This window comes from Oryctolagus cuniculus, chromosome 14 (genome assembly GCF_051225735.1).
Source record: "Oryctolagus cuniculus isolate XC-2025 breed Fujian yellow rabbit chromosome 14, ASM5122573v1, whole genome shotgun sequence".
Taxonomy (NCBI): domain Eukaryota; kingdom Metazoa; phylum Chordata; class Mammalia; order Lagomorpha; family Leporidae; genus Oryctolagus; species Oryctolagus cuniculus.
In genome coordinates, this window is record NC_142880.1 from 13,493,429 (window position 1) to 13,517,222 (window position 23,794).

Here is a 23,794-nt window from a genome sequence, read left to right on the forward strand (position 1 = left end):
ACATGTTAAGGTGAACGTTTAACCTATTTTTTGAGATGTCTGTGTCTCACATTGGAGCACCGGGCTTCAATTCCCAGCCCTGGCTCCTGACTCCAGTTTCCTGCTAATGGAGACCCTGGGAGGCAGCAGTGGTGGCTTAAGTACTTGGCTCCCTGTCTTCTTCATGGGAGAACTGGACTGATGCCCAGTTTCTAGCTTCAGCCTCAGCCCCGGTTGCCGTGGTCATTGCAGGGAATGAATCAGCAGGTAGGAGGCTGCCCTCTTGTTCTCTCTCTTTCCATCTCTCTCCGCCTCTCCAATTCCATTGTAGCAGTGTTTAAAATGTGAAAGCTTTCTTAATGGTCCAACAGTAGAAAACTGGTTAAATGCAACAGAATACTACAACCATTTAAAATGATATGGAAACAAAACCTTGGATTGCTTAAAAAAAAAATAACACATAGCTACATGGATAACTTTCATGTTGTTTAAATAGGCTTCACAGCAATATGTTCGATGTAATCTCACTTTTTTGTCATGAGTCTATTTTTTGAGTTTGAAATTGTTTACTTGAAATAGGAATAGTATTTTTTTTTTCTTAAAGATTATTTATTTGAAAGGCAGAATTACAGAGAGGCTGAGGCAGAGGTCTTCCATCTGCTGGTTCACTCTCCAGATGACCGCAATGGCCTGAGCTGTGCTAATCCAAAGCCGGGGTCCAGGAGCTTCCTCCATGTCTCCCACATGGGCACAGGGGCCCAAATATTCAGGCCATCCCCCACTGCTTTTCCAGGCCATAGCAGAGAGATGGATCAGAAGTGGAGCAGCCAGGACTCTAACGGGCACCCTTTTGGGATGCCGGCACTGCAGGCGGTGGTCTCACTCACTACACCACAACATCAGCCCCAGTAATAGTACTTTATTTTTGAAACGTTTTCACAATAATTACATACTTCTTTGTAAGAAAATACTGTTTTACAACTTAGCATCTTATGGTATTAGAGTCGATTATATCTATTTTCATGTGAGAATATTCCTGAGATATTTTGATATTTCTGAAACAGGCATCATAATTCTCATTTGCTTATGGTCTCAATGATTTATTTCTTGGGTTTTTAAAGGAATGAGTAATGGTTCTAAAATGGCTTTCCCAGAAACTTACTTGAAAGCTGAGTTACTGTTGTGTATCCTTTTTTTTTTTTTTTTTTTTTTTTTTTTTTTTTTTTTTTTTTTTACCATCAAGAATTCCATTTTCTGCAAGGGTTTGCAGTTGAAAGTGGATTTCATGACCAAGAAGATTATCAACTTGTAGAGAGTATCATTGTACATACTTGAAAGAGTTGTTCTTTCTGCAGTTTTACCTATAATCCTTTCCAACAAACCTGCCAGAGAATCATCTCATTAAACCGTAGTGTTCCCTAATTCTTAGTTAGCTCAGTCATCTACATCTTGTTAAAATAACAGCGTTGATAGCATGTAGGCTAACTGGACATATGAAGAAGAGCATATGGGTGATTAAGATAAATTTTTTACCAATATAAAAATATTCTTAATGTGTTTCTAACTGAGATTCTTGAGAATGACAAACTACTTGATTTCATCAATCCACTCCATTGTGCACATACAGTAATCCAGCTCACGGTTTCATAAAACCTTAAAATGTACTTCTGGAAACAGTTTTCTTCAAGATACTGCTAAATTATAATATGGATACTTGATCTGTTTGATGTTTTTATTTCCACTTAAGTAGAATTTTTTGAAATTTATATAAGGTGATCAAATTTCATGTATTTCATATATACTGATTTAAGAGCATAATACTTCGCATCCTAACCTCTCTCCCATCCATGCACTCCTTCGCTCTTCCTTCCTTATTTTTCTTTTAATTTTTACAATGGCATACTTTCAATGTATTTTATAATTACAAGCTTAATCTTCCATTAAAGAAAGGAATTCCACAAGTATTAGGTAGAAAAACCAGTGTCCCTCAAGAGTATAGACAAGGGTTGTAAACAATAATCCACCTGAAAATGGCAATTTTACTCATGTACATTGCATTTTTTAGTCTATGTATTAGTTACCACAAATCAGGGAAAACTTACAATATTTGTCTTTTGGGGAATGGCTTATTTCATGAAGCATGATGTTTCCAGTTGCATACATTTTGTTGCAAAGATAGGATTTCATTCTTTTTTGTGGCTGAGAACTATTTTACAGTGTATGTATGCCACAATTTCTTTGTTCAGTAACCAGCCTACAGGCATTTGGGTTGATTCCACATATGGGTTATTGTGAACTGAGCTGCAATATACAGTAGGTGACGGATAACTCTCTGATATGCTGATTTCATTTCATCTGGGTAAATTCCCAGGAGTGGAATGGTTAGCTTATATTGTAGGTCTGTTTCTAGATTTCTGAGGAATTTCCATATGTTTTCCATAATGATTGTGCTAGTTTACATTCCTACCAACAGTGTATCAGGGCACCTTTTTTTTCCACATCGTTGCCGACATTTATTTATTTATTTATTGGATGATAGCCTTTCTAACTGGAGTGAGATAAAACTTTATTGTGGTTTTCATTTGCATTTCCCTGATGGCTAATGATCCTGAAGGTTTTTTCATGTGTCTGTTGGCCATTTGAATTTCTTCCTTGGAAAAATGCCTATTCATGTCCTTTGCCATTTCTTAACTGGATTGTTTTATTTTTTTGAGTTTGTGGATTCTTCATAGATTCTGTATTTTAATCTTTTATCAGTTGCATAGTTTGCAGATATTTTCTCCCATTCTGTTGGTTGCCTCTTCACTGTGTTGAGTGTTTCGTTTGCAGTGCAGAAACTTCTTAGCCTGCTGTTATCCCATTTGTCTATTTTGGCTTTGATAGCCTGTGCTTCTGGGGTCCTTTCCAAGAATTCTTTGCCTAAGTCCATGTCTTCCAGAGTTTCCTCAATGTTTTCCTCTAGTAATTTGATGGTATCAGCTCATAGATTAAGGATCTAAATTCATTGTGATGTGATTTTTGTATAAGGTGAAAGGTAGGGATCTTGTTTCGTAGTTCTGTATGTGTAGATCCAATTTTCCCAGAACTGTTTGAGACTGTCCTCTCTCCAAGGATTGATTTTAGTTTGTTTGCCAAAGATTAGTTGATTGTGCATAAGTGGATTAATTTCTGAGGTTTCTATTTTGTTCCATTGCTCTACATGTCTTTGTGTTGTTACCAGACTGTTTTGATTATAACTGCCTTGTAGTGTGTCTTAAAACCTTGTATAGTGATGCCTCTGGCTTTGTTTTTGTTGTGTAAGATTGCTTTAGCTGTTCAGGGTCTCTTGTGTTTTCATATGAAATTTAGCATTGTTTTTTCTAGATCTGAGAAGAATGTTGGTGGTCATTTGGGATCTCATTGAATCTGTAAATTGCTTTGGATGGTATGGACGTTTTGATGACATTAATCCTTCTAAGCAATGGACATGGAAGATTTTTCCATTGTTTGTGTTGTCTTGTATGTCCTTAATGTTTTTGTAATCTTCACTGTAGAGATCTTTCATATCCTTAGTTAAATTTATTCTAAGGTATTTAAATTTCGTAAAATTTTTTGTAGATATTTGAATGGTACTGATCTTAGATCTTTCTCAGCCATGGCATTGTCTATGTATAAGAAGGCTATTGATTTTCATGTGTTGATTTTATATCCTGAAACTTCATCAAACTCTCATGAGTTCTAATTGCCTCTTAGTGGAGTCTTTCATTTCCCTGTATGTAGGATTATGTCAGTAGAAATATTTGGCATAGCTTTTATAAGTGGTGGAGTTCAGAGGATTCCTGTTTTTGCCAAATAGTTGTTCGACATGTCCACATAGCTAATTTTAGTGAACTCCAATGCTAACTGTGGAAGGGAAGTAATGCCAACAGTAGAGAAGCATTTGCTTTTATCGGAGTGATGGTGGCATCATTGCCCACTTTCTCCTGCCCCTTTTCATGACAGTGTGCTCTTGGGCAAGTTATTTGCATCAGTGTCTTCCACACTTGCAGTTACTTCAGTGTTCTCAAAGGTAAAGTGAGGAGGACAGCGCCTGATTTATCACGGTCATGAGGATTAACTTGGTTGGTAAATGTGAAACTGTTTGACTGTGGCCAGCTATATAGGAAGTGCATAGGTATGCTTACTACAAAGCCCTGTATGTAATCCGTGACTTAGGGAGTGCCTCAATAATCATCCGTGGAGATAAGGGAGCGCCTGGAGAAGTGGGGATAGCTGCATCATCAAGGCATGTGCTCATCGGGGAACCCTCTGCGAGATACAACGGTACTGCCATCATCAGGTAAGCGCTGCTTGATTTTTCCTTGCGTATGTATGAGTTAGGGAGTTTTATTTAAACAATTAGATTGAAACATTGCATACTCTAGTACATATGTAGTTCTCAGACATTATCATTTTTTGTGTTGCTGACATCCTGGGGAGAGTAGAGCAGTCTTTGGGCACAAATTGAAAATAAGAGTCCATCCTAAGCTGTGTTGAGGGTCAGATCGTGAGGTGCCTGACTCAGGTGGTGGTTTGCAGTGTGGGCCATGGATGAAGCCCATGGAGTGAGATCACACCGTCCTTAAGTCCAGCCCCGTCTTGTCATTGCACATGAGGTAAGAGCACTACTGTGATGTTGTAAGCTACAGAGCCATTGCTTTGAAATCCGTCAGGGTCAGACATTTGGATTCTAAGTGTTCTGAATCAGGGCTGAGCATATGATTAAGTGAGTATGAGCCCAGGCAGGTTTGTTTTTCCCACATTTTCTCAAGAGGAATGGAGCAGGGACTGTCAGTGAAGCATCTAGATCTCACTTAATATCGTTCTTCTGGGTGGTTATCCAGAGGTGATACTTTCTCCGTTTCCATTTGCATGCCAGGTAGGAAGTGTTTACTGTCCTTTTAAGTAACTTTGTTAGGCCTTTCCTGCTTTGTACCTTGAGTCTCCAATGAGAAGTCTATAAGGATTGATTTGGATCCCTTTACGTTTCCCATATTAGTGTTTAATTTTTGGCGGTATTCTTGTCAAGGTAGACTTGCACTAACTCAGCACTTCAAGGTGTTGACATCTTGGAATGATATGACTTTCTTTTGCTTTATAGTTGATACATGAGTTTATTTAAAAATACAAATGCTTGAAATTAAAACTGGTTACTGTTGAGTGATGTAGCAAATGTGAGAGAAAAGAGCCTTCCGTAAGAATGAACTGAACGTACGTCTGTGTTATTGTCGTAGCCTTGTTCGTGGCCCAGGGATCTGGGGGGAGGTCACAGTGTTTTGGAAAATATTCCCGCCTTCCTCGGGGGAATTTGCAGAAACATCAGGAAAGCTGACCATGCGGGACGGACAGTCTGCAGCTGTCATACTGATACAGGTAGCGGGTTGCTGCTTTCTGATGCATGCTTGCTCTGGGTGTGTGCATGGCTGGGATGGGGAGGTAACACGACAGAGTTTGTTGTTGGCATGATTAGATATTTTTCTCTACACTTTCGACTCTACGGTAATGACCTGCTTTGTCCTTGGCTAGGCTTTGGATGATGACATTCCTGAGGAAAAGTGCTTCTACGAGTTTCAGCTCACGGATGTCAGTGAGGGAGGGGCTCTGAGCGACTCCAGCAGCACAGCCAACATCACCATGGTTGCCAGTGACGCCCCCTATGGCCGCTTTGCCTTTTCACAGGAGCAGCTGCGAGTGACCGAGGAGATGCTGAGGGTAGAGTGTGAAAGGCCCAGCCCTTCTGTCATCTCTTTGAATATGAGCGATCTTGAAATTGTCGGTTTTTCACAAATGAATAATTGCTCCAAACGGAGAACATTATTTTAATGTATAAGTTAGATACCTTATAAACTTGCATACCATTTTAACAAGAAACCCTTCAATTGGAAACAACATGGTCTGATAGGTTAAGCCTGCAGAGTAAGACGGTGCTTTTCATCTAGGTGAATGCCACCATCGTCCGATCAGCTGGCTCTTTCGGCCTGGTGAGACTGTGGTATGAGACCAGGAGCGGGACTGCAGAAGCAGGCTCGGACTTCATTCCTGCGGCAGGAGGGCTCCTGTTTGAGGCCAGAGAAGTGGTGCAGAGTCTGCAGGTTGAAATCCTCGACGATGACCGACCAGAGGGCCCTGAAGAATTTTCTTTGGCAATTACGAAGGTGGAGCTCCAAGGAAGGTACAGGAGAAAAAGAATTTTGGGAGAAGAGAGGGGAGAGAGGGGGAGTGAGAGCCACATAAACAGTTCTGTCTCTGCTCTTTCTCACATCTGGGCGACATGAGAGCAGGATATAGAAGGGAAATTCTTTCTTCCAGTTTTCTTCAGCATAATGTCTTTCCTTGAAAGGTGGCAGTAGGTGGCAGCGTTGTGAATTCATTCCAGACAGGGTAAGCATAGTGTGTGGGTGCCCGGAAACTGGCTGAGAAAGAGTCCCGCATTACCCAGCCTGGTGCTCAGCACGTGTGGGAGGAGGGGCTAGTCCCAGTTTCTCTCCCTGTGAGGTGGCTGGAGTTAGGGGTTTCTTTCTCTGGTATCCCTGAAAGCTGATGTCTTATCTCTGGGTTAATGAAGTAGATGCTTGCCCAGTAGCAATTGGAAAGAGGGCTGGCATTGCAGCACAGTGAATTAAGCCACTCCCTGAGATGTCGGCCTCCCACATGAGTGCCTGTTGGAGTCCCAGCGGCTCTGATCCAGCTCCCTGCTATTGCAGGGAAGACTGGAAGATGTCCCCAGTGCTTGGGCCCCTGCCACTCAAACTGGGAGACTCAGAGTTTAGGCTCTTGGCTTTGGCCATCTAGGGAATAAATCAGTTAAGGAAGATATCTATGTTTCTTCTTTCTTTCTTTCCTTCTTTCTTTTTTTTTCTATGTTTCCTTCCTTCCTTTTTCTTTTTTTCCTTTCTTTCTTTTTTTGTTCTTTCTCATTCTTTCTCGTTCTTTCTCTCTCTCTGTCTCTCAATTCTGCCTTTCAGATTAATCTTCACTTTTTTTTAAAAGTGGGAAAAAAATTTGTCATATAGGTGGCCATGCAAGTGCACCATGTTTTCTGGGCAGATCACAAATTCTGCCTCATGAGTACCTTTCTTCCTCTGATTTGTTGGGGCACACTTGATTGACAAGGGTGGAGAACACCTTTGCACACTTCTTTTTTTTTTTTAACTTTTATTTAATGAATATAAATTTCCAAAGTACGGCTTATGGATTACAATGGCTTCCCCCCCATAACGTCCCTCCCACCCGCAACCCTCCCCTTTCCCATTCCCTCTCCCCTTCCATTCACATGAGGATTCATTTTCAATTATCTTTATATACAGAAGATCAGTTTAGCATACATTAAGTAAAGATTTCAACAGTTTGCTCCCACACAGAAACATAAAGTGAAAAATAATAGATGATTTTTTAAATGATGATGAAATCAGATCAGATCTATTGTCATGTTTAATCCCAGCGAGAGTCAAGTTGGGAATTGATAATTTCTTCTTCTTTTTTTTTTAACAGAAGATCAGTTTAGTATACATTAAGTAAAGATTTCAACAGTTTGCACCCCCATAGAAACACAAAGTGAAATAAAGTGTTTGAGGCTTAATGCTATAACGAGTACTCAATGTACAGCACATTAAGGACAGAGATCCTACATGAGGAGTAAGTGCACAGTGACTCCTGTTGTTGACTTTACAAATTGACACTCCTGTCTATGGCATCAGTAATCTCCCTATGCTCCAGTCATGAGTTCCCAAGGCTATGGAAGCCCTCTGAGTTCTCCGACTCTTATCTTGTTTAGACAAGGTCATAGTCAAAGTGGAGGTTCTCTCCTCCCTTCAGAGAAAGGTACCTCCTTCTTTGAAGACCTGTTCTTTCCACTGGGATCTCACTCACAGAGATCTTTCATTTAGGGTTTTTTTTTTTTTTTTTTTTTTTTCTCCAGAGTGTCTTGGCTTTCCATGCCTGAAATACTCTCATGGGCTTTTCAGCCAGATCCGAATGCCTTTAGGGCTGATTCTGAGGCCAGAGTGCTGTTTAGGACATCCGCCATTCTATGAGTCTGCTGAGTATCTCGCTTCCCATGTTGGATCACTCTCCCCTTTATTTATTCTATCGGTTAGTATTAGCAGGTACTAGACTTGTTTATGTGCTCCCTTTGACTCTTAGTCCTTTCATTATGATCAATTGTGAACTGAAATTGATCACTTGGACTAGTGAGATGGCATTGGTACATGCCACCTTGATGGGATTGAATTGGAGTCCCCTGGTATGTTTCTAACTCTACCATTTGGGGCAAGTCAGCCTGAGCATGTCCCAAATTGTACATCTCCTCCCTCTCTTATTCCCACTCTTATCTTTAGCAGGGATCACATTTCAGTTAAATTTCAACACTTAAGAATAACTGTGTATTAATTACAGAATTAAACCAGTCATATTAAGTAGAGCAGACAACAAAAACTACTAAGAGGGATAATGTATTAAGTTGTTCATTAACAGTCAGGGCTATGCTGATCAAGTCACTGTTTCTCATAGTGTCCATTTCACTTCAACAGGTTTCCTTTTTGGTGTTCAGTCAGTTGTCACCAATCAGGGAGAACATATGGTATTTGTCCCTTTGGGACTGGCTTATTTCACTCAGCATGATGTATTCCAGATTCCTCCATTTTGTTGCAAATGACTGGATTTCGTTGTTTCTTACTGTGGTATAGTATTCTAAAGAGTACATATCCCATAATTTCTTTATCCAGTCTACCGTTGATGGGCATTTAGGTTGGTTCCAGGTCTTGGCTATTGTGAATTGAGCTGCAATAAACATTAGGCTGTAGACCGCTTTTTTTGTTTGCCAATTTCATTTCCTTTGGGTAAATTCCAAGGAGTGGGATGGCTGGGTCGAATGGTAGGGTTATATTCAGGTTTCTGAGGAATCTCCAGACTGACTTCCATAGTGGCTTGACCAGTTTGCATTCCCACCAACAGTGGGTTAGTGTCCCTTTTTCCCCACATCCTCGCCAGCATCTGTTGTTGGTAGATTTCTATATGTGAGCCATTCTAACCGGGGTGAGGTGAAACCTCATTGTGGTTTTGATTTGCATTTCCCTGATTGCTAGTGACCTTGAACATTTTTTCATGTGCCTGTTGGCCATTTGGATTTCCTCTTTTGAAAAATGTCTATTGAGGTCCTTGGCCCATCTCTTAAGTGGGTTGTTGGTTTTGTTTTTGTGGAGTTTCTTGATCTCTTTGTAGATTCTGGTTATTAACCCTTTATCTGTTGCATAGTTTGCAAATATTTTTTCCCATTCTGTCGGTTGTCTCTTCACTCTCCTGACTGTTTCTTTTGCAGTACAGAAACTTCTCAATTTGATGCAATCCCAATAGTTGATTTTGGCTTTGACTGCCTGTGCCTCCCGGATCTTTTCCAGAAATTCTTTGCCTGTGTCAATATCTTGAAGGGTTTCTCCAATGTTCTCTAATAACTTGATGGTGTCAGGTCGTCGATTTAGGTCTTTAATCCATGTTGAGTGGATTTTTGTGTAAGGTGTAAGGTAGGGGTCTTGCTTCATGCTTCTGCACGTGGAAATCCAGTTTTCCCAGCACCATTTATTGAATAGACTGTCCTTGCTCCAGGAATTGGTTTTAGATCCTTGATCAAATATAAGTTGGCTGTAGATGTTTGGGTTGATTTCTGGTATTTCAATTCTGTTCCATTGGTCTATCCATCTGTTTCTGTACCAGTACCATGCTGTTTTGATAACAACTGCCCTGTAGTATGTCCTAAAATCTGGTATTGTGATGCCTCCAGCTTTGTTTTTGTTGTACAAGATTGCTTTAGCTATTCGAGGTCTCTTGTGCCTCCATATAAATTTCAGCACCATTTTTTCCAGATCTGAGAAGAAGGTCTTCGGTATCTTGATTGGTATTGCATTGAATCTATAAATTGCTTTTGGGAGAATGGACATTTTGATGATATTGATTCTTGCAATCCATGAGCATGGCAGATTTTTCCATTTCTTGGTATCCTCTTCTATTTCTTTCTTTAAGGTTTTGTAATTTTCATCGTAGAGATCTTTAACGTCCTTGGTTAAGTTTATTCCAAGGTATTTGATTGTTTTTGTAGCTATTGTGAATGGGATTGATCTTAGAAGTTCTTCCTCAGCCATGGCATTGTCTGTGTATACAAAGGCTGTTGATTTTTGTGCATTGATTTTATACCCTGCTGCTTTGCCAAAATCTTCTATGAGTTCCAATAGTCTCTTAGTAGAGTTCTTTGGGTCCCCTAAATAAAGAATCATGTCATCTGCAAAGAGGGATAGTTTGAGTTCTTCCTTCCCAATTTGTATCCCTTTAATTTCTTTTTCTTGCCTAATAGCTCTGGCTAGAACTTCCAGAACTATATTGAATAGCAGTGGTGAGAGTGAGCATCCCTGTCTGGTACCAGATCTCAGTGGAAATGCTTCCAACTTTTCCCCATTCAATAGGATGTTGGCTGTGGGTTTTTCATAGATTGCTTTGATTGTATCGAGGAATATTCCTTCCAAACCCAGTTTGCTTAGAGTTTTCATCATGAACAGGTGTTGTATTTTATCAAATGCTTTCTCGGCATCTATTGAGATAATCATATGGTTTTTCTTCTGCAGTCTGTTAATGTGGTGTATCACATTGATTGTTTTGCGCACATTAAACCATCCCTGCATACCAGGGATAAATCCCACTTGGTCTGGGTGGATGATCTTTCTGATGTGTTGTTGCATTCTATTGGCGAGAATTTTATTGAGGATTTTTGCATCTATGTTCATCAGGGATATTGGTCTATAATTCTCTTTCAATGCTGCATCTCTTTCCGGGTTAGGAATTAAGGTGATGCTGGCTTCATAGAAAGAATTTGGGAGGACTCCCTCTTTTTCGATTGTTCTGAATAGTTTGAGAAGAATTGGAGTCAGTTCTTCTTTAAATGTCTGGTAGAATTCAGCGGTGAATCCATCTGGTCCTGGGCTTTTCTTTGTTGGGAGGGCCTTTATTACTGTTTCAATTTCTGTCTCAGTTATGGGTCTGTTTAGGTTTTCGATGTCTTCCTGGTTCAATTTAGGTAGGTTGCATGTGTCCAGGAATCTATCCATTTCTGATAGGTTTCCCTGTTTGCTGGCATACAAGTCCTTGTAGTAATTTCTGATGATTCTTTTTATTTCTGTGGTGTCTGTTGTTACATTTCCTTTTTCATCTCTGATTTTATTGATTTGGGTCTTTTCTCTTCTTTTTTTTAGTTAGTTGGGCCAATGGGGTGTCAATTTTGTTTATTTTTTCAAAAAACCAGCTCCTCATTTGGCTGATATTTTGTAATGTTTTTTTTTTTTTTTGATTCAATCCTGTTGATTTCTTCTCTGATTTTAATTATTTCTCTTCTCCTACTAGATTTGGGTCTGATATGCTGTAGGTTTTCTAGATCCTTGAGGTGAATTGAAAGCTCATCTATTTGGTGCCTTTCCAATTTCTTGATGTAGGCACCTATTGATATAAACTTTCCTCTTAACACTGCTTTTGCTGCGTCCCATAAGTTTTGGTATGTTGTGCTGTTATCCTCATTTACTTCCAGAAAATTTTTGATTTCTCTTTTAATTTCTTCTATGACCCATTGTTCATTCAGGAGCATGTTGTTCAATCTCCATGTGTTTGCGTATGCTCTAGGGATTCCTGAGTTGCTAATTTCCAACTTCATTCCTTTATGGTCTGAGAAGCTGCATGGTATGATTCTAATTCTTTTGAATTTGCTGAGACTTGCTTTATGGCCTAGTATGTGGTCAATCCTAGAGAAGGTTCCATGTACTGCTGAGAAGAATGTAAAATCTTTAGCTGTAGGATTGAAAGTTCTGTATATATCTGTTAGATCCATTTTGGCTATAGTGTCGTTTAAATCTACTGTATCCTTGTTGATCTTCTGTCCTGTTGATCTGTCTATTTCTGAGAGTGGAGTATTGAAGTCCCCCAGTACTATTGTATTGGGGTCTAAGTCTCCCTTTAAGTCTGTTAACAAATCTTTTAGATAAACCGGTACCCTGTAGTTAGGTGCATATACATTGATAATTGTTATATCTTCTTGTTGTATTGATCCCTTAATCATTATATAGTGTCCCTCTTTGTCACTCTTAACAGTTTTTGTGGTAAAGTTTATGTTGTCCAATATTAAGATGGCTACGCCCGCTCTTTTTCATTTCTGTTGGCATGGTATATCTTTTTCCAGCCTTTCACTTTCAGTCTGTATGGATCTTTGTTGGAAAGATGCGTTTCTTGTAAGCAGCAAATCGATGGGTTTTGTTCCTTAACCCAATCAGCCAATCGGTGTCTTTTAACTGGACAGTTCAGGCCATTCACGTTCAATGTGACTAATGATAAGTGGTAACTTTGCCCTGCCATTTGCCAAAGATAAGTTCTAATATATGCTTTGAATTCCCTGTGATCTTTTGCTGTGAGGTTTCCTTCCTTTACCTTCTTTCATATTGATGACCGTGTTTCTTTGTTTCTGTGTGTAACACATCTTTAAGCATCTTTTGCAGGGCTGGATGAGTGGCAACAAATTCTTTCAATTTCTGTTTGCTATGAAAAGTCTTTATTTCACCTTCATTCACAAATGATAGCTTTGCAGGATATAATATTCTGGGCTGGCAGTTGTTCTCTCTTAGTACCTGGGCTATATCTCGCCATTCCCTCCTAGCTTGTAGGGTTTCTGATGAGAAGTCAGCTGTGAGTCTGATTGGAGATCCTCTGAGAGTAATTTGACGTTTCTTTCTTGCACATTTTAGGATCTTTTCTTTATGTTTCACTGTGGAGAGTTTAATTACAATGTGTCGTGGTGAGGATCTCTTTTGGTCGTGTTTATTAGGGGTTCTGTGAGCTTCCTGTACTAGGATTTCTCTGTCCTTCTCCAAACCTGGGAAATTTTCTGCTAACATCTCACTAAAAAGGCCTTCTAATCCTTTCTCCCTCTCCATGCCTTCAGGAACTCCTAGAACCCGAATGTTGGGTTTTTTAATAGTATCCTGAAGATTCCCGACAATATGTTTTAGATTTCTAATTCTTTTCTTTGGTCTGACTGTATCCTTTCCTGTTCTCTGTCTTCTAAGTCCGATATTCTCTCTTCTGCTTCACCCATTCTGTTTGTAAGGCTCTCTATTGTGTTTTTCATTTGATCTATTGAATTCTTCACTTCATTATGATTTCTTGTCACTATCACAGTTTCCTGTTGTACTAGTTGTTTTGTTTCATTTTGATTCCTCCTTAATATTTCATTTTCATGAGAGAGATTTTCTACCTTGTCCATTAAGGATTTCTGTAGTTCAAGAATTTGTTTTTGAGAACTTCTTAATGTTCTTATCAATTTTTTGAGATCTGCTTCTTGCATTTCTTCTATGTCATCATCTTCATAATCTTGAATTGGGGTGTCTTTTTCATTTGGGGGCATCATGGTGACTTCCTTGTTTTTATTACCTCAGTTTTTGCGTTTGTTATTTGGCATATTGGAGATATTTGGTTTCTTCACTGTGGTGCTTTCTCTTGTTATACTATGACTCTAGATTAAGTGGACTGTCTGTTTTTGATGGAGCCTTAGAGGCTTGAGATGGGTGTGGCCTGAGAGCTCTGGTGTGCCAAAGGTGACACTCCCAGGTTAGGCGTGATAGATCTCTCTCTCTCTCTCTCTTTCTTTTTTTGATTCAAAAGGGAAGTAATTCCGCACAGCTGAACGAAGTTGGAGGTAGTTAGCAGGCAAATGATATACCCACAGGAGCCAGAGATCAGAAGCTCTTTCCCAAGGACCACACAGGGAATCTGTTCTGCCCTCAGAGTGGCCTCAAATTCTCCTTCAGACTCCCACTGGATTGCCAAAGTTATGGAATTGTAGCGTCTCTGGAGAGTACTCACGTGAATTCCGTGAGTTCTCTCCCCCACCGTCTCTTTTTTCACAGTCTCAGGTCCTAATCTCCTGTTAATTCGCCCCGCCCAGAGTCAGGTTTTTCTGCTAGGCTCAGGGCTGGTGCAGACCTGAGGTCGCTCTGCTTATGACGTATGTCCAAGATGGCGCCTGCTCTTTGTCTTGCTCGCCCTTGAGAGGTGAGCGGAGAGAGAGAAACCCGTGTCCGTACCAGTCACCTTTTTTTTTCTCTCTCTCTCTCTCCCAGTTAGCCTGGTGAACTCCCCCCCCCCCGGGGGGGTCGTTCCCTCTAGTCTCCTCTCTCTGCTTGCCTGCCGGTGTCTCGGGCTATTGAGGTTCGGCTCACCTCGCGTTCCAGCGCTGGTGTGTTGAGTCTGCCGCTGATGTCCAGAACTGTGGGTTCTCACGCTCTCCACGCAGGTCCACTGTGAATCACGCGTTCCGGAAGAGTTTCTTCTGCTGTTTCCTCCCCTACTCTTCCTTGAACCTGCAGTATCTCCACTTTTATTAAACTGTCTCTCCCCGGACTATCAGTGTGCTCCCTTCCTATTCCGCCATCTTGCCTCCTCCGGAAGATACTATTTTTCTGCACGCTTCTTGAGCCCCAAGGTTGAAGAGCCTCAGGGTGAATGACATTTTTTCTGGTGCAGGGAAATACTGTTGCATGTATTATATAAGTAATACTTTTAAAAACTAAAACACTTCACTCAGTCACTAGGGGAGATGCTGTATCATCCCATCTGAGAAAAGCATATTGAAGTCTCACACATTCTTCAAATGCTAAAATTCCTACAAATGGGGCTGGCGCTATGGTGTGGTGGGTAAAGCTGCCGCCTTCATTGCCAGCATCCCATATGGGTGCTGGTTCATGTCCCGGCTGCTGCTCTTCTGATCCAGCTCTCTGCTATGGCCTGGGAAAGCAGTGGAAGATAACCCAAGTCCTTGGGCTGCTGCACCCTTGTGGGAGACCTGGAAGAAGCTCCTGGCTTCAGATCAGCCCAGCTCCCACTATTACAACCATCTGGAGAATGAACCATGAGATGGAAGACCTCTCCTTTCCCCTGTTCCCCCTGTCCTCTCCCCCTCTTCCCCTCCCCCTCAACACTTAATTTAATGGGAATAACAGCACACTAAACCAAGTCTTTTACATAAATGTCCTTATACAGGTGAGCTAATGTTCATATTAAAGAACAGAGGTATTGATTATAATTGGTTTCTACAGAACTTAAGATGTTTTCTTTCACGTTAAATGATCTAGGAATTTTCCATCTTTTTATTTTTTATAGATTTATTTATTTATTTTTGACAGAGTGGACAGTGAGAGAGAGACAGAGAGAAAGGTCTTCCTTTGCTGTTGGTTCACCCTCCAATGGCTACCGCGGCCGGCGCGCTGCGACTGGTGCACCGCGCTGATCCGAAGGCAGGAGCCAGGTATTTATCCTGGTCTCCCATGGGGTGCAGGGCCCAAGCACTTGGGCCATCCTCCACTGCACTCCCTGGCCACAGCAGAGAGCTGGCCTGGAAGAGGGGCAACCGGGACAGAATCTGGCACCCCGACCGGGACTAGAACCCGGTATGCCGGCACTGCAAGGCGGAGGATTAGCCTAGTGAGCCGCGGCGCCGGCTAGATTCATTTATTTTTAAATAGAGATATCTTGCATCCATTGGTTTACTCCCCAAAAGGCCACAATGATCAGGGCTGGGCCAGACCAAATCCAGTAGCTTCATAACGGGTCTCCCACATGGGTGGCCGGGGCCCAAGTACTTGTACTATTCTCTGCTGCTTTCCCAGGTACATTAGTAGGGAGCTGGATCAGAAGTGGAGCAGCTGGTACTCACACCAGCACTAATACAGGATGCTGACATTGCACCAGCTGCTTAACTCTCTATGGCACAATGCCAGCCACTTAAAAATGTTGTCTTGAATCTTGGTGGCTTAGCTTGAAATTTGATAAGTGATGTGACACTAACTACTGTTTATGGTCCTCCTCTCAGCCCAATGCTGTACCCTGAGGCTCAGCTGGTCCCTGTCTATGATGGCACTGTGCCCCGTACTGCAGCAATATTCCCTGGTGGCCCACAGGTGCATTTTTCCACAGCCCCTTCCCAATCTTTTGACAGTTGTATGATCTTCATGTTGCCCAACTTTAGGATTTTTCCTTTACCCTGGGTCTCATGCAGGTACCAACAATTAAGGGTAGTACAGAAATTTCAGAAGAGCTAGCGTATAATAGACTCTACAACAATGTTACAGTACTTAATTATAAGTGCCAAGACTCTATTCATGCTAAACAATTGTGAATTTATGATTACGTTGTATTTCTTCTGATTTTGCAAGTGGGTATGATTTCACTATTCGAGATAATGGACTTCAGATAGATCAACCTCCAGAAATAGGAAACGTCTCCAGTGTTCGAGTCACAATCATGAAAAACGATCACGCAGAAGGCATCATTGAATTTGACCCGAAGTATACTGCTTTTGAAGGTGGGTTCATTCACTTACTCGTGAGGATGTTTAGCACCACTTTGAGTTACATAGTATCTGAGCACAACATGTAATTTGAATTCCCATATGTAAATTTTCATCATTGAGGGTGTGTACACACATATATCCCCTTTATTCATGTATTACTTTAAAAATATATTTTCAGTTACCTTTGGGTAGTCTTGAACCTTTCTGTGTATGACCAAGATAAATGGCCAGGAATGAGATAATCTAGAAGAAATTGCTTTTAGGGTTATTAAAATTTTTGTTTTAAATATTTTCTGAGAATTTTTCTAATTTATATGAACAGTTTCCTATATGATTAGAAATCAGCGAGTATTGTCCTTCTTGTGAGTAATCACTTTTGAAATTCATACTTTGCTGGACTGCAGGTATAGGCTGTGTAAGGGTTATTATTAGCCCACCTGTGGCTGGGCTAGGCCGAAGCCAGGAGCCCAGAGCTCCTTCCAGGTCTGCCACTTGAGGACAGGGGCCCAAGCACTTGGACCGTTTTCCACTCCTTTCTCAGGTGCATTAGTAGGGAGCTGAATTGGAAGTGGAACAGCTGGGACTCGAACCAGCATCCTTATAGGATGTCAGCATTAACTGATGATGCCACAGCACCAGCCCTGCATGTTCAGTATTGATGAGGCATAGCTAATATGAACTCCAGTAAGTGAAGTTTTAATAAAGCATAAGAGGTTAGCAGAGCCTAAGAAATATATTTTGGGAAGAATTTCTAAGTTGAAATCAAACATGGAGGCTACATTTTCAGATTCATGCAAAGATTTCATAGGAACTAAAAATGTAATAGAATTGTACTTACAGCTGTACTTTTGAACATTGATATAAATAACATAAGCCTCATCTATCTATATTATTTATGTTTCAAACAGAATGGTTTCCTGTCAGTTCATGTATTTTCAGTGGTTTTCATGCCATCTAGCCTTGTCTTAGAAAGCAGGGGTCGGCCTTAAGCTGGGTGGTTATAAATAGCATTCTAAGTGTTAATAGAGATCATATGGATAGGATCAAATGTTAAAGTGATCATATATATAGGACTAACATATATAGGACTAATATTTGGTAATAACAATAGAATTAAAAAGGAGTGAATGCTCCAATATGGGAAGCAGTCCATACAGCAGACACATAGAATGACAGTCACCTTAAGTAGCATTCTGACCTCAGAATCAGCATTAAGACATTCTGGTTTGGCTAAAAAGCTCATGAGAGCATTTCGGGCATGGAAAGCCAAGACAGTGTGGCAAAAATGTTCTACATGAAGGACCTCTGTGAGACCCCAGTGGAAAGAAGGGGCCATCAAAGAAGGATGTATTTTTCACTGAAGGGAGGAGAGAACTTCCACTTTGCTTATGGCTTTGTCTAAATACTGACAGAGTTTGTGGTCACAAAAGGATTCCATAGCCTGAGCAGCTCATGTCAAGAGCCTTGGGTGATCACTGATGTCATATATCCGAGTGTTAATTATTAAATTAACAGGAGTCACTGTGTGCTAACTTCCCATGCGGTACCTCTGTCCTCTAAGAGTTGTGTTCTGAGAGTTAATAGTAAAACTTGTTCTCAAATATTTACTTCATTTTAGTGTATTTGGTGGAGGACATGCTTATGTCACACAAATTAAAGCTAAGTGCTCACCAAAGATGTATCATTCTTGGGTTCCTCTTTAAAGATAAGTAAGTTTCAAAAAAAAAAAAAAAAAAACTGAAACACTGAATAGATTCAATGACTTTGAACAGCCCTTGTCTGGACTGTTGATGAATAGCTTTTGTTCTTTGTTGTTGTTCGTTGGTTAGTTTTTCTGTTTTTAGGTTTTGTTATTTGCTTTGGTTATATTTTTCTTTTCTGTTTTCTGCCCCCTCATACAAAGTGCTGAACTCTTTACTTAGGATAGAATTAATCTTCTGTTTATAAAGTTAGATGAAAATAGATCTTAGTAAAAAAAAAAGACTTGCAACAGGAGATGGAAGAGGAAGGAGAGGTAGCAGTGTAGGTAGGAGGGCAGTTATGGTGGGGAGAATTATTATGTTCCTAAAGTATTTATGAAATGCATGCAAATAAATAAAAATTAAAGTAGGGGTTTGTGGCTGGTGTTGGGGCATAGTGGGTAAAGCCACTGCCTATGACACTGGCATCCCATCTGGGCACTGGTTTGTGTAGCAGCTGCTTGACTTCCAATCCGACTTGCTGCTAATGGCCTGAGAAAAGCAGCTGCAAATGGTCTAAGTGTTTGGGCCCTTGCCACCCACATGGGAGACCCAGATGCAGTTCAGGCTGCAGCCTGGCCCAGCCCTAACTGTTGTGGCCATCTGGGAACTGCAGCAGCAGACAGGAGATCTCTGTCTCTGCCCATCTCTCTGCAGCTCTGACTTTCAAATAAATATATATTTAAAGACAGCGTCATTCATTGTTACACAGGGAGGAAGAATGCTTATGCTAATGAGCAAACAGTATTTAAGTTCTAACCTTTACTGCGCTAAACTTCAAGTTACTGCTGATAACTTTCCTGCATCTGATAAACTATATCCCTCCAAAAAAAAAGAAAAAGTGAAATTCTCACTAAAAGTGATCATGCACTATACAAAAACTAAGTGCCTCATGGCCAAGTTTAATCTGACCAAATATTACGAAGATGAGTTTTTGGTGTGCTGGTGAGCTCTGATTCCCGTTACAGTGGAAGAGGAAGTTGGGATGGTCACGATCCCGGTGATGAGGCTGCGTGGCACGTTCGGCCAGGTGACTGCTGACTTCATCTCTCAGAGCTCCTCTGCCATCCCTGGAGGGGTCGATTACCTGCTGCATGGCAGTTCAGTCACCTTTCAGCACGGGCAGAACTTAAGTTTCATCAATGTCTCCATCATTGATGACAATGAAAGGTTGGTGGTGACACGGAGATACTGTGGGCCGACCCGGGAATAGAGCATGGATATTGTGTTCTGATCCTTAAAAGGGTTTACACTGATAATGGAATTTGAGATCATTTGTGTGCCCATTGGCAGACATCTGGGGGTGTTGGGGGTGGAGTACTGGAGGCCTGGGGACATTAGTGACTGCATATGTCACTTTACTTCCAGTAGACAGAATGATGACTTCTGTTCCTGTAGTCTTAGATATAATGAGAATTTGAACTAATCAGTCCACTTCCTCAGTGCACTAAGCAATGAAAAGGGGCAGAAGCCCCCTCACTGTCCTGGGTTTTGTAATATTGACGTTGATCAACCATGTATTTGTGAGCACCTTCCTCCTACCACTTGGCATGTGACTACTGTGCCTTCAATATGTATGACCAATTTGGAAATTGACTAGTTATTTGGGTTTTACCAGCATTTCTATATGTTTAGACTCACAGAATTGCTCCTTCTTGCAGTGAATTTGAGGAGTCCATTGAAATTCTGCTCACTGGCGCTACTGGCGGAGCAGTCCTTGGGCGCCACCTAGTGAGCAGAATCACCATTGCCAAGAGTGACTCTCCTTTTGGTGTTGTAAGATTTCTCAATGAAAGCAACATTTCTATTCCTAACCCCAATTCCACCATGGTTCTGTCCTTGGTGCTGGAGCGAACTGGAGGACTCTTGGGAGAGATTCAGGTAGAGTTGTTTTTTTTTAAATGATTTTAAAAATAAATTTCAGTAGCCTAAATATGGTGTTGAATTTTCTTATTGCCAAGATGTGTTTAGCTAATTACAATCAATGTGTTTATTAATTACTTGAAAGTGTAAGTAGTTTTTGAGTCTGAAGAACATCAAGTAGAATGAGGTAGACATCTATCCCCAAGGAACTCCTGAGAACACGTTAGAAATTGAGTGATTCTGGTACAATCCATCAATTCAGCAAGTACGTGTTGAGTGCTTTCTTGGTGCTGGACCCTGTCCTAGGGACTGAGAACATGCTGGTGAACTGCACAGGCTTCATCTCTGTTCTTACGTGGTTTTCATTTCAGTGGGCAGAGTGAAACAAAAAGCAATTAAATGAGTGAAAACATGGTCTGATACCAATGTGCCCTGCCTGTGCAATTGGGAGACAAGATTGCAGGTGATTTGCTGGTTAGTCTTGATGGAGTGAAGAGAGAGTGACATTTAAGCTGGAAGTTCTTTGGGAGGATGAGAGGGACACAGAATTGTTAGAGGGGTGAGCATTCGGGCCCAGGCAATCATAGCTGTGCAGGAACTGTGGTTTGAGGTTCGCAGAGGTCCCTGCAGGCAGGGTGATGGCTCTGAGGGCTCTGTATGTTTTGGATCACCTAGAAACTTCTCAGCCCAGTGAACGACTGTGTGCCACTAGGGTGCCCACAGTGTTTTAAGATTTTGTTTCTTTGAGAGGCAGTGCTGCAGACAGAGGAAAAATGGAGAGAAAGCTCTACAATCTGCTGGTTTGCTTCCCAGTTGGCTACAAAGGCTACTTAGGTCATTTTCCACTGCTTTCCCAGGCCATAAGCAGAGAGCTGGATCAGGAGAGAAGCAGCCAGGACACGAACTGGCACCCCTATGGGATGCTGGCACCACAGGCAGAAGCTTAGCCTCCTGTGCCACAGTTTTGGCCCTGCCTGCAGAGTTTTAAGCAGAGGAATAACGCCACTTGATTGTTGAAAGCATCTTGCTCTGCCTGCTCTGAAGAAGCCCTTGGGGAAGCAGAGAAGCAGAGAGCCACTGGTGTCCTGGTGGAGGCTGGTGGCTCAGATAAGAGTGGTGGAGATGAGGAGGAGGACAAGCAGATAGCATGTTTTGGAGGAAGAATTCCCTGGGCTGGAAGTGGAGCCTGAGGGAAAGAGGAATCCAGAAGAACACCTCAACTTTTAGTTGGAGCAGTTAGAGACCTGTCCATGCTGCTCCCATGATGCAGGAGCATGGGGGAAATCCAAGGTTCTCGTGGAGCCCTGCTCATTCCGTGCTGATAAGAGATCCCATGAGACCTACCAGGGAGTCAGGCTGGTGGAGGAGCATTCCAGTGTGTGTCGTGGGGGACCCGGGGATGCAGACACAGATCTGGGAGGTGCTGACGTGTAGGGAGGTGCCTGAAACCACATAAACTGAGGAGTGTAGGTAGATGAGAAGGATTCAGATCTGTTCCCAGGGCTCCCAGCATGTAGGGATCAGTTCAGGGAGGCCCAGCAGGAAAGGTAGAAAAGCAAAGGAGGAAGAAACTAGGAAGGCAGATACCTTAGGAGCATCATGCAGGTCCCACAAAGGTGCCCTGTTTGTGCAGTGCATCACATGTGTGTCATATGTCATGTATGTGTCATACGAGTTTTGTGTTTGTCATGTAAGACAAAAAAGATCTTAGTGTTCATAGAAGAAGGAAGGGATCATATCTGTCCAGTACTGCAGAAAGATTAAGTAGTTTTCTTTCTTCAAAGCTGGCTTGAAGAGTTTACAGCTTTAAATTATAGAAACTTAAAAACATATTTGCTGTAGCATAAAACTTGTTCCATAGCAGCTTATGAAGATTAATGCTGATTTTACATGAGAAATTTAAGCATGTTTGGAAGCCTGAACACCCAGCAGGCTTTTCACATGCCTTTGTTGTCTTAATCAGATAGATTTTGATTGGCAGAGCTGTGCCCACACCTGGACAATGTATGTATTCCTGTACCTTAAATGTTTATATTTTTCAGATGTATGTATAAGGGAACTTCACAACATTTATGGGAAAACTTAAGCATATATTTGTATAAAATAAAAATTGAAATCCATGAGTAGTTTTTTCATAATGTTCCATTTCCATGAAATTTTTGAAGACTCCTTGTATTTGTAATTTTTGAAATCTTCTACACCAACACAAACCTGTCTTCTCATCCCATTTTTCCCAGGTTTTTTGAAGTACCTTTGATTTTCTGATTATAAATTTTGATATCCTGAGGTGATGACAAATGGCTAGTATAAATATTTTTCTAGGCAGTTTTATCCATGAAAACTGATATTCTATAGGTATGTAGATTATATTTGCAAATATTATTTGCAAAAGTTATTCATAAATGCAGATATCCTAGGATAGTTTGCATACATCTGCCTCATTCTCTAATGCTGGGCAGGCAGCAATAAATCTGTTTCAAACTGATCATGCTTGTTAAAAAAACCACAAACAATAATGTCTTTCAGGTGAGCTGGGAGGTGGTGGGACCCAACTCTGAGGAAGCCCTAGCAGCACAGAACAGAGACATCGCGGGCCCGGTGAGCGGCGTCTTCTCTTTTGGAGAAGGGGAAGGCGGATTGAGAGCCATTGCCCTGACCATCTATCCTCACGAAGAAACTGAAGTTGAAAAGACTTTCGCCGTTAAACTTAAACTTGTGAAAGGAGACGCACAACTAGACTCCAGGGCTAAGGAAGTCACATTAACAGTAAGTCTGACTTGATCTTCCAACAGAATTTTGCATTTAATGGATTTATCAGAAAATCATGTGCATTTGTTGAAACTCTACATGTTTGTTTTTTATGACTACTCGAATCACAAAACCAAGTGAAGTCATCATGATTCTGATCAAACTTCCTGGGTTTTATGTTAGTTCATTACATAGCCTTATAATAAGTAACTTAAAAAAATTTTTTTTTACTTTTATTTAATGAATATAAATTTCCAAAGTACAGCTTATAGATTACAATGGCTTCCCCGCCCATAACTTCCACCCGCAACCCTCCCCTTTCCCACTCCCTCTCCCCTTCCATTCACATCAAGATTCATTTTCAATTCTCTTTATACACAGAAGATCAGTTTAGCATATATTAAGTAAAGATTTCAACAGTTTGCACCCACATAGAAACACAAAGTGAAAAATACTGTTTGAGTACTAGTTATAGCATTAAATCACAATGTACAGCACATTAAGGACAGAGATCCTACATGAGGAGTAAGTGCACAGTGACTCCTGTTGTTGACTTAACAAATTGACACTCTTGTTTATGGTGTCAGTAATCACCCTAGGCTCTTGTCATGAGCTGTCAAGGCTATGGAAGCCTTTTGAGTTCACCAACTCTGATCATAACTTTTAAAATGTTTTAATATGGTGATGCATGCTTAAGTTACAACGCTTCAGGAAATTTTGTTAGTTGGTCAATGGCACATAGGGGAAGTATTTTTTCTATGTTCCTAAACATCGGGTATCTTTTTCATTGGAATACATGAACATGATTAATCAGCTGTGACTCAGATTACTTGAGGGGAGAATGGTGTTGGCTCCATGAGCACTGTGATGTAGTGTTGGGTCAGACCCTAACCACCTTGTCAGTCCTTCTGGGACAGAAAGTGCAGGGAACCAGGCCTACTGAGAATGTAAAGGATCACAATTTTATTTTCATTTTATTTGAAAGAGAGAGAGAGAGAGAGAAACAAGATCTTCTATCACTGGTTCACTTTCCAAATGCTTGGAACAGCCAGGGTAGGCTAGGCCAAAGCCAGGATCC

At 41.1% G+C, this 23,794-nt stretch overlaps 1 protein-coding gene across 2 annotated transcripts in view; it reads left to right on the forward strand.

Annotated features, from left to right (window-relative positions):
• Positions 1-23,794, forward strand: part of ADGRV1 (adhesion G protein-coupled receptor V1) — a 603,645-nt gene that overhangs the window by 206,410 nt on the left and 373,441 nt on the right. For both annotated transcript variants that reach the window (XM_089313009.1, XM_089313008.1), the window contains 8 exons: positions 4,174-4,297; positions 5,232-5,370; positions 5,524-5,709; positions 5,937-6,169; positions 16,230-16,378; positions 19,074-19,275; positions 19,767-19,986; positions 22,495-22,734. In XM_089313009.1, the coding sequence (XP_089169135.1) occupies positions 4,174-4,297; positions 5,232-5,370; positions 5,524-5,709; positions 5,937-6,169; positions 16,230-16,378; positions 19,074-19,275; positions 19,767-19,986; positions 22,495-22,734 (1,493 nt within the window). The remainder of the gene's footprint in view (positions 1-4,173; positions 4,298-5,231; positions 5,371-5,523; positions 5,710-5,936; positions 6,170-16,229; positions 16,379-19,073; positions 19,276-19,766; positions 19,987-22,494; positions 22,735-23,794) is intronic.